At 60.7% G+C, this 10,058-nt stretch overlaps 1 protein-coding gene across 5 annotated transcripts in view; it reads right to left on the reverse strand.

The window, feature by feature from the left end:
• Positions 1–481: 481 nt before the first annotated feature.
• Positions 482–10,058, reverse strand: part of GPR107 (G protein-coupled receptor 107) — a 57,940-nt gene continuing 48,363 nt past the window's right edge. For all 5 annotated transcript variants that reach the window (XM_029921002.1, XM_029921001.1, XM_029921004.1 and 2 more), the window contains 4 exons: positions 9,642–9,691; positions 8,325–8,408; positions 7,468–7,586; positions 482–4,535 (listed from right to left, as the gene is read on the reverse strand). In XM_029921002.1, coding sequence (XP_029776862.1) covers positions 4,439–4,535; positions 7,468–7,586; positions 8,325–8,408; positions 9,642–9,691 — 350 coding nt within the window. In that variant the 3' untranslated portion in view covers positions 482–4,438. The remainder of the gene's footprint in view (positions 4,536–7,467; positions 7,587–8,324; positions 8,409–9,641; positions 9,692–10,058) is intronic.

A 10,058-nucleotide genomic window follows, 5' to 3' on the forward strand; every position in this document is an offset into this window, starting at 1 on the left:
CCTCTTGGAGTTCTGTGACTCTGCTGTGGGAGGACTCCGGGGTGGGTGGGTGGGTGGGTGGGTGTGTGTGTGTGTCCCCGCGCCTGTCCCATGGAAGGCGCTCATGGGCCCTGTGGAGACAAGGCATTCCGGAGACTGCCAGGGATTTCAGGTCTGTTCCCAAACCGAGCCCCCCGGGGCTGGAGTCACGAGTGTGCTTCTCGCCAGAGCCGCTGGGTCGGCTGGGGCACACGGAAGTTCTTGGAGTCGCTGTTGTCAGTGCGAGCAGAGAGGAGGCAGTTAACTAATTTAATTAACAAGAATCACACACACACACACACACACACACACACACACACACACACACACGATGAGAGGGAGGAGGGGGAGGAGAGGAGGGGGAGGAGGAGGAGGGGAAGGGGGAGGGGGAGGGGGGAAGGGGAGGAGGGGTGGACACAGCAGCTGGGAGTCCGAGACTCCCTCCAGGATTACAAACATACCGTTTCCGTCAGAGAATCTTTATTGTACATGTTTGCATCACAGCAAGGGGACCCATCCCATCTGTCACCCTGATCGGAACCCCCACCCATTACACGTCTACATAAATACTTTCCGTGAGTATCAGTGTTAAAAAAAAAGTACTGCGAACTCTTGCATCCCAACCTACCCTGGAAAGCAGATGCGATTTACAGACGTTTTCTCCCCCAAACGAACCTTACTTCCAGACTAGAAGCGTCTGACTCCTTTTGAGGTCACATGACCAGGTAAACCCGAATCACGGTGGGCAAAAGCTGCTTAGGGTGGCAAGAACCGCCCCGCCCCCACGTGGACAGGATCCGGGGATCCTTTTGCTGCGGAGGCTGAGGCTCCGGGCCCCTCTGACCTGGCTGTCCACTGCAACACCCCACGGCCTGCCTCAAAATGAGTGTCCACTCTCCGGAGTGAGTTAGCTTTTCGGTCTCACTGCGACCCTTCCTGACTTTGCCCAGAACCGCTCCCTCCCAGGGGGCCTGCCTGCAGACAGCCTGGCCCCGGAATTCCGACAGTCCCTGGTGCAGCCCGACCGCACCCCTGCTCCCAGAAGGCCCAGGGCTTCTCTGCCAGGCTGCGCTCCACTCACAGTGCCTCCGGGGCTGTGCCCGTGCCATGGCGTGGCAGAGAGCCGTCGGGAAGCATTTTTCAAGCACAAACCCCACGGTGGGGACAGATGCACGCCCGGGCTACGGGAGAGGGGCCCTGGGGACCCTGGAGCGGTCAGCACACCAATCAGTAACCACATTCCTAGAGTGACCAGGATTAGCATCAACTCAGGTGCGTCTCTTTAACGACCTGCTGCCCACGCAGCCTGGAGTAAAGAGCAATCTCAGAACACACGGACGTTCCCGGTCCAGGGCTTCCCGACAGACCAGGAAGGAGCAAAGTCGAAGCCTAACTTCTTTAGTGGGGAAGCTACTCATTTACCGGATCCTGAACGGGAGGAGCAGGCAGGAGGCCAGGGGACCCGGCACACGGCCATCTGTGAGAAGGCAGGGGAGCAGAGCGGGGAGCGTGGGGTGTGGGAGTGGGCTGGGAGGGGCGGGGTCTGCTTCCCATGGAACCCAGCGCCTCGTCAGCCAGAGCCCGGCCATGCCCGCCGCCCCGTGGGCTGTATGGGGCAGGACCAACCACCTCATCGGACTATATTCTAAGGACCTTCCTTGGAGAAGATGCCGAAGGACGTGGGAGAGACCAGGACGCCCCTCGCGGTTCAAACAGGCATCTTTCATGCGCTTCTTGGTCTGTAAGGAGCGGCTCCCGGGACGAGACTCGCCAGTGCTGATCTGAGTGCAGGGGCCCAGAGCATAACGTGCAGCAGAGCATATGCGTCTGGACAAAGCTCTCCTTGGCTCAGGAAGCACGCCCTTCACACGGCGACTGAGAGGAAATGCTGCAATGCACCAAAGCCTTCAGCCCGGATTCCCAGACTGAGCCCATGTGCGATCGATAGCCGGGGGCTGACGGGGAGGGGGCGGGGGACGGGCCGTGGAACAAGACAGGGCAGATCCCGGATGAGTTCATAACGCAGGGGCAGAAATCTCACTCCACAGGCTCTCGGAGCAGACGTCCGACGTGACCGCGCCGTGGGGCCGCTGGCTGTGTCCAAAAGGCAAACCAGACCTGGACGCCTGACTCCAAGGTGGTTTCTGGGAAGAAAACTGAACGGACTCAGGCTGTGACCTGAGAAGCCATCTTTTACACTAGAGGAAGCACCTCCTAAGGGAAGAACGGGCCTCCGGGTCACCTGAGTTGCATCCAGCAAGTTCAAGTGCGCTGCTACTGAAATCTTAAAGCATCAAGGAACCAAGAAGCAGGCTCCCCTGGGTCTCCCGCCACTGTAAAAAGCCAGGACTAAGGGATCGATGACTGTTCTTATGGTCGAAGCAGGAATTTTCTAGCAAAGTGCACACATCTCGCTGGAGGAAAATAGACCTTTACTTCCTGAACCTGCGCGGCCGGCTACACTTCCGGTCCACAGATTTCTCAGGAAGCAGAAACAGGCAGCAGGAGCGCAACGCAAAGTTATAAACACTGCCGATCACTCCATGACGCGCGCCCGGTCCCTGAAATACTGAAGGGCTTAGCGGTGGCAGCCCCGTGTCACATGAGCCCCCGCGGCTGTGGGAACCCGGCCGTTGGAGGGGCCTGCACACCTGTCTGGCTTGGGACCCCAACCGTCCCCTTCCCTCAGGGGCACAGCCGAACGCTGGCCACAGCTGCCACGTTGACGGACGAAGAGAAGACATTTTCCCCGAGCAGGACGGAGAGCACAGGTACCCTGCACAAACGGGGGAGAGGCAGCTTTGCAGGTCTCGGGCTGGGGTCTGACATCTCGTGATCGCTGGCCTCACTTCACTGCTGCCGGTCACAAGCGGGGGGTGGAGGCCCTGCTTGTCAGCCCTCTTTCCTAAATCCCTGCCTTATCTTGCCCGCACCTTCCGGTTCCACAGGGGTCGGGGCGCCACAGGCGGCCACTCGGCTGCGGTGTGCACGGCGAGAGGCACCGTGTTGCATGGAGAAGCCCAACCCTCAGGCTCTCACCGCGCCGTGGTGGCTGAGGCCTGGGGGCTTGGGGCTCCTGACGGCTGGAGGCGCCCAGGCCCGCTCGCTCCCGCCCTCCCTCCTTCGCTTATGCAGGGACCCTTCTAGCGGGAAGGCTGCATCCCACCTGCCAGGCCCTGCCAAGAAGTCTACGGCCTAGTCAGGCACATCTGCTCACAGGACGGACAGCAGATCCGCCCCTCAGAGGGACGCCCCTAGGGGGTTAGGGCCACAGCACGAGACACACGTCAGAAATCCTAGAACGGTGTTTACGCCACGAAAACAAAGCCTTAAAATTCCCGTCCTCCCTGTAACCTCGTCCTCCTGTCCTGCAGCCCCAACCTAACCATGGACAGAAAAAGGAGAGAGGGAGGGAAGAAGGGGGGAGGGAAGGAAGGAAGGAAGGGAAGAAAAGGTCCCTCACAGAAGCACTTAGGGTGTATTTCCTCGCCCCTGAAGGTGGGGAGACGCGCGGCCCCTTCCCTAACCTCTGCGGTGGGGTGCACAGCAGCCGCGGGGCCGCGAAGGCCCCTGCCCGCACTGCAGGCCCTGCCGCGGTGGAGCTCCGAGCAGAAGAGGCACGGACCACAGAGGGGACTTTGGTGGGCGCTCCCGCCCTGTCGTCCGGGAGAGAAAACGGCTTTCTCTCCAGGTGGCCAAACCCTGGAGGCTGAGCGCCTCCCCCAAACCCTTCGGCTTCTGAGGCACTCTTCAGGCCAGGGGCGAGAAAACCACCCGGGAGCCGGCCGCCGTCCACCCCCGAGAGGCCCAGCCAGGCGCACTTCCCTCCACGGTCCCTGAGCCGTGACACTTGACGGGGACGTTCAGCCCTGGAACGACAGAGCCCTTCTGGGAAGAGGAGCACTGTGCGTCCAGAACTGCGGGCTCCGGGTCTCTTTCAGAATCTGGGACCAGGGTCGGGGGGACACTCGGGGCCAGGAATCAGGGGCCAGCTCCATACACCAAACTGGGTTTGGGCTTTGGTTCCCTGACCAGCTCGGGCCCCGCACCGCCGCCCCCCTGCCCCCTCCCCCACAGTCTCTGGCGCTACACACGGCGGGGCATGGCTGCATACCCCTGGAGAGTTCCCAATGAAGGAAAAGAAAGAAATAGAACTTAAACGAGTCTTCGTTTTATCCTCCCGTCTATGCTCCCCCCCCACCATCCCCACCGGAAGGAGATTTCTAGCTGCCTATGACCAGCCGCAGATCCAGTTTCCATAAAAGAGACTAAAAAAGTAGGTTTCCGTGGCACCATGTTCCCAGCCACGTGCTCTGTGGTGTCACCGCCGGGAGGTGCCGACCCCTCGGCTCACCACCAGGACCATGAATAAATTAAATGTTCTCTTCGAGGGTCCCCGCCTCCAGGCCGCTCGGTCACGTCACGCGGTGCCTTCCCAGTCGCCCTGGGGCTCCACCGAGCCGTTGGTCACCTTCTTGACCTTCTTCATGTTCTCCATCACCCCCGACGTCGTCACTCTGGAGGAGGAGCAGAAAAAACGGGGAAAATCTCAGCCTTCAAGCCAACAGCCATTGTCACCACGGCGCAGGGGAGTGGTTACGCGTGTTGGCTCTAGAATCAGCCAGTCCTGAGTTCGAGTCCTGACCCCGCTCCTGCCTGTGTGACCCCTGCCAAGTCATCCGACCTCCCTGTTTGTAAGCATAACAAGTGACGCCCGCTTCTCAGAACCACCGGCAGGGGACACCGAGACTCCTCTGAGCCCCCGAGCAGCGCAGAGCAGCTGTTCCCAGCACAGTCAACGCGGACCTCTCTCCTCTCTCCCCGTCGAGGCCCCCACGGGGTCTGACGTGGCAGTTCCACACGGATTATGATCATGAGATCAGCGTCTGTGTCAGGACTTCCCGGGAACAGAGCCAATCCGGTATCGCCACTCGTGACCCGCCCCCCGCCCCTGGGGACCCTTCCTGAGTCAGGAGACACAACCACAGATCCAGGGGAACCTCTGGCCCGAAGGCTCTCTGGTCGTCAGGAATGGAGGCGGCCGCTCCCTGCAAACCCGCTGGACCTCGCTGCACGGCTGTCGGCACCGAGGAGGCGCACGGAGCCCCGCGCCGAGTGGGTCGGTCAGGCACACGAGAACACCTGCCCGAGCGTGTGAGGAGCCCAGCAGGCGGCCCGCTCCAGACGGGGGCCCGCAGCACCTCGCGAGCAGGTGGGGTCGGCGACGACCCCCGCCTCACAAGCCGGGAGCTGGACGGGCTCCAACGCTCCCTCCACCCAGGGGGACCCGGGCGGCCTCCGAGCAGGGGACGCCACGTGGACAGACAGCTCAGCACGCACAGCACAGCGGAGTCACCCAGCAGTGACACTGCTCTGAGTCCGTCACGGAGACACGGGCCAGGACACATCTGTCCAAACCCACAGAGCACGCGGCGCTGAAGGAGCCCCGGCCAGTAGCAGGCTCTGGGCATCACGGTCGCCGGCTGCCACCCGCGGACCTGCCCCCCCGGCGGGGGCGCTGACAAGCAGGGGACTGTGTCTGTGTGGGGCGGGGGGCACACAGGAAATCTCTGGAAACCAGAGAAACCAGGGAGACTGCAGGCTCAGCGGGAGAAGGCGGCCAGGGCCTGATCCAGAGGGGTGGGGGGAGCACTCTCCCCCGGGAGGGGCACGGCCTGTCCTGGGCTCGACCGGCAAGCCTCCCCTCCCCTGTGCCGCACTTCAGAGAAAGGTCGTGGAAACAGGGAGAAAAGGAACCTCCCGGAACCTCAAGTCAGTAAGGTCGGTGAGTGGCCCAGGTCAGAGTTCGTGTGCCTCCAGCGGGTCAGGTTCGTTAGGAAGACTTGTTCAGGGGCGCCTGGGTGGCTCAATTGGTTAAGTGTCCAGCTTCGGCTCAGGTCATGATCTCACAGTTCGTGGGTTCGAGCCTTGCTGTGCTGACAGCTCAGAGCCTAGAGCCTGCTTCCGATTCTGTGTCTCCCTCTCTCTCTGCCCCTCCCCTGCTTCCCTGCTTGTGCTCTGTCTCTTAAAAAAAAAAAAAAAAAAAAAGGAAGACTTGTCATGTTAGGAAGACTTGTCATGTTCGGGGTGCGTGAGGCCGAGGGAGTGGCCCTTCCCCCAGAGCGGAAGTGACAGCTATTCCATTGGGAGGATCAGATCAAGCTCCTTTCTTGGGGAAAAACACCCTCCAAGGGGGATGACAGGGTGCCCCTGACCTTCTAGAAAACACAATGGCTCTGCCTGCCTCTGACTTCAGTTCTTTCTGGAAGATTTAAGAGGTGTCGTCCAGGAACAGCGCTCCAAGCAGAGGACGGAGCGGACAGCCTGGGGCACGGCGGCCCCCACAGGGCAGCAGGCTGACGCTGGAGCCTGGGCCTGGGCCGCCGTCGCATCCAGTAAGTCCAGAGCTTTCTCCACGGCAGAACCTCCGCTCAGCCAGGAGGGGCCCCAGGACAACCTCGGCCTGAGTCGGGTCCCCAGCTTTTTCAGAGGCACCACCCCAACAAAGCCTCCGTCTGGCCGGACTCCCTGTCCCACACCCTCGGCCTCTTGGCCACGGAAGGCCCCTTCGCTGCCTCGGGAAGGCCCTGGCTCAGGTGGCTCACCGGACTGACTCTCATCTCCCTTGCAACCGAGTTATCTGCTCAGGTTCTGCTCCTTCTAGAAGAGGCACATGTGGTGGTCCCACCACCTCCCCCCTCTGCACAGAGAGCTGCTGATCAGGGCCCGTCTGCGATCCGCCTTCCGGTCGCTGTCCACGCAGTGGGGCCGAGCGCACACAGCTGTCCCTGGCTGGAGCGCACACAGCTGTCCCTGGCTGCCTGGCGGCCTCACTGGGCCCAGCGCGAGCAGAGGCTCAGCCCGGGAACCAGGACGTGTCAAAGGGTCACCTGTCGTGCCAGAGGGAGCGCCCCTGAAACCTGGCCTCGGGCTGATCGTCAAACACCTCAAGGGACCTGGCCCATCGGAGCTCAAATATTCTCAATCACTATTCCTTTTCTAGAAAATGGGGGCCCTTTCCCAGAAAACAGGGCCCCAAAGTCACGAGCCCTGTGACTCCGAGAAGCCCATTTTTATGCTCTGATAAAGGTCAGGCCACTGCACTTGCTGTGAAAGGCCATTTCGTTACCTGATGACGGGGGAATCTGAGGACAATTAGCCGACTTACAGGCGACTCAGATGATCACGTTTTCAGACATCGGCTCCCCGCGGCGGGGACCCGACGGGAAGCGGGGCTGCCCGTCCCCAGGGCCGCTCCGAGGTGCCTGACCTCCCCCGCAAAGACTGGGTGACACGTGGCAGATACCGTCCCGCAAGCCGAGTGACAGCCCTACGCGTCCACTTCCGTCTGCTAAAGACAGAGGCCCCATCTCCGGGCCGCAGAGGGGCTGCCCTGACTCACACCGCGCTGGCGCCGCTGGGTCCGGGGCGGGGGCAGGGGGTTCTTACACGGATTCCATTTCCAGGTCGTCCTCCTGAGACAGCTGCAGGTAGGGGTTGTCCGAGGCCGGCCGGAACTTGCACCCCGTCAGCACAAAGAACACCAGCGTGGCCGTTTCATCCAGGAGCTGTGAGTCAAAACCCGCCCGAGCGAGGGCGTCAGCAACGCTGCTCTTCGGAAAGCCGGGGACGCGTGCAGAGCAGCGCAGCCCCCCCCAGCCCCCCCTTGCTCGCCCCAGCTGGGGGCGGGCTCAGAGGCGACTGTCTGAGCGGTCCGCGGTGGCCTGTCCTCACAGGTCGTTTTAAGAGCCCCTCACACCCCAGTCTCCGCAGTGCCCCCGGCGGCCGCCCTGTCGCTGCGCTATCCGCCCGAACTAACAGCACCGAACGCAGACTCTGCGCTTCGAGAAGCAGGGAGAAGGCTCGGCCTCCTCTGAGGCTCGCCCCAGCAGTTAACTGGCCCACGGACGCTGTAAAGACGTCTGATGAAATCTGCGCTACTGGAATGCTGACGGGCCCCGGAGAAGGGAGCTCTGGATTCCAGGCTCTTCTAAGCCCCAGAGCGGAAGGACAGACCCCGTCTCCCCGGCCTTCAATTACACGGGGCAAAATCTCACGCCCTCGGCCTGACACTTTTCTCTTCAAAGTCTTGTGAAACTGAAAACTAAAATCAATAATGCAATTACTTCTGGATTTTTCACGTAATCCGGCAGCTTTCCCAGACAAACAGATAATCTTAACCGTGGGTCAGAAGAGACCGACCGAAAGTAGCCGCCGCCTGCTAACTCTGGCGCGACCTTGAGCCAAGACCCGAGACCGCACGCGCAGCCTGCAGGTCCCTGGCGCTGCCCCCACGAGCGGCACACCTGGTACAGCCATTTCCACTGGAACGGGACGGCCAGTTTGAGGAGAAAGGCAATGATCCTGGTGAAGTAAATGTAGCAGACGATCTAGAAGGAGCCAAGAGAAAGGAGAAACAAAGTCAACGGAGAAGTTACGGCCCTTCTTCCAACAATCTGCTTTCACAGAGGAACCGCAAAGGAGGCACAGAACCACTTGAAGACAGCCATCTGACACTCGTGGTGCCAATTAATACCCGTGGCAGGGGGGCGCCTGGGTGGCCCTGTCGGTTAAGCATCTTGATTTCGGCTTGATCATCTCACGGGCGGGAGATGGGAGTCCTGTATCAGCGCAGAGCCCAGCTGGGATCCTCTCTGCCCCTCCCCCGCTCACTCTCTCTCTCACGATAAATAAACGAACATTATAGAAAACAGATGTGGCGGTGATGGCTTCTCTGCTGGCCTGACCTACAAGGCCTTCTGCTTCGTCTCCACGTGACCGCCCAACACGGGGGGGCTATGAAACGTTCGGTGCGGCTGCTCTGAACTCTCCAGTCACCCCTTCCTCGCCTTGTCCACACACGTAACCCACTCACCTCAACCCCTCAGAGGAAGTGTTTTACTCCCAGGCTTTGAGGAACGCTTGGGAGGAGGAACAGCGACACGACGCCCACAAGGCGTGAGCCTGTCGAGCGCACGCCCAGGGCACTAATGGGGCAGAGGGGCGGCAAGGACTCGCTGAGCGGCCGCTGAGACTCCGCCACAGTGGCGGGGCCTGCAGGGAGGGACAGGTCCAAACACAGGTGGAAGACGACTCAGGAAACGAACTCCGGGAGGGCTCACGCCTCACGCATTCCAAGAACTCACTATCCTAACAAGTTACGGCAAGTCCTGCCTTTGGTGGATGCTCACAGGGGCTCTGCACGTCCAGATTCTAGGTGTGATCTCGTTTTTGTAAACGGGTACACTGAATAAGCCAAGGGGGCCACGACGCAGGGCATGTGGCTGGATGTGCGGCCAGAGAAACCACCACCGAACGGTGAATGGTCATGACCTGGGGGGCGGGGGCGGGGGAGAAGGCCACAGTCCGAAAGGCCTTTTGCTCTGTCTCTCTAGTCCCTGCAGTGTTAGAAAACATCCAGCATGTGTCACTCCTCCGAGTATTTAAAGCCCATTTTAAAACTAACACTTAAAAAGAAGGGACTCAGCGGTTTAATTTCCTGCATCAGAAGACACAGTTCGGTCTGAGAACATGAACCTCCGGGTAACGCTTCCTGGGAAGTCCGTTTGCTCTGCTCCTTGAACTGGGCTTATTTACAGATTTAGAATTTTTTTTTTACTCACCAAGACGTAATAGTGTCTGAAAAGTTTCAGCTTTGCTAAGTTGATAGCAGCTAGGGAGAAGAAACAACAAAATGAAAAGCACATTAACTTCTTTTCTCATTTTTAAAAGCAAGTGACGTTCCAGCGCCCTCTGTCAAGAGGCCAAGGCTAATGGGAGCGGTGTCCGGGACACGTCCACACTTCTGGAGTCGCCAAGCTGGGCAGGCTCTCTCCCCGGTGCCCCAGGGAGGAGCGGAGAGCTGCAGGAGCCGCAGGCTGGGGTCCCCGCTCCGGCACTCTGCTGGGGTACACCCCCACCCATTCCGGCGCTCTGCTGGGGCACACCTCCCCCGCTCCGGCGCTCTGCTGGGGTACACCCCCCGCTCCGGCGCTCTGCTGGGGTACACCCCCCGCTCCGGCGCTCTGCTGGGGTACACC

This window comes from Suricata suricatta, chromosome 13 (genome assembly GCF_006229205.1).
Source record: "Suricata suricatta isolate VVHF042 chromosome 13, meerkat_22Aug2017_6uvM2_HiC, whole genome shotgun sequence".
In the NCBI taxonomy this organism is placed as follows: Eukaryota; Metazoa; Chordata; class Mammalia; order Carnivora; family Herpestidae; genus Suricata; species Suricata suricatta.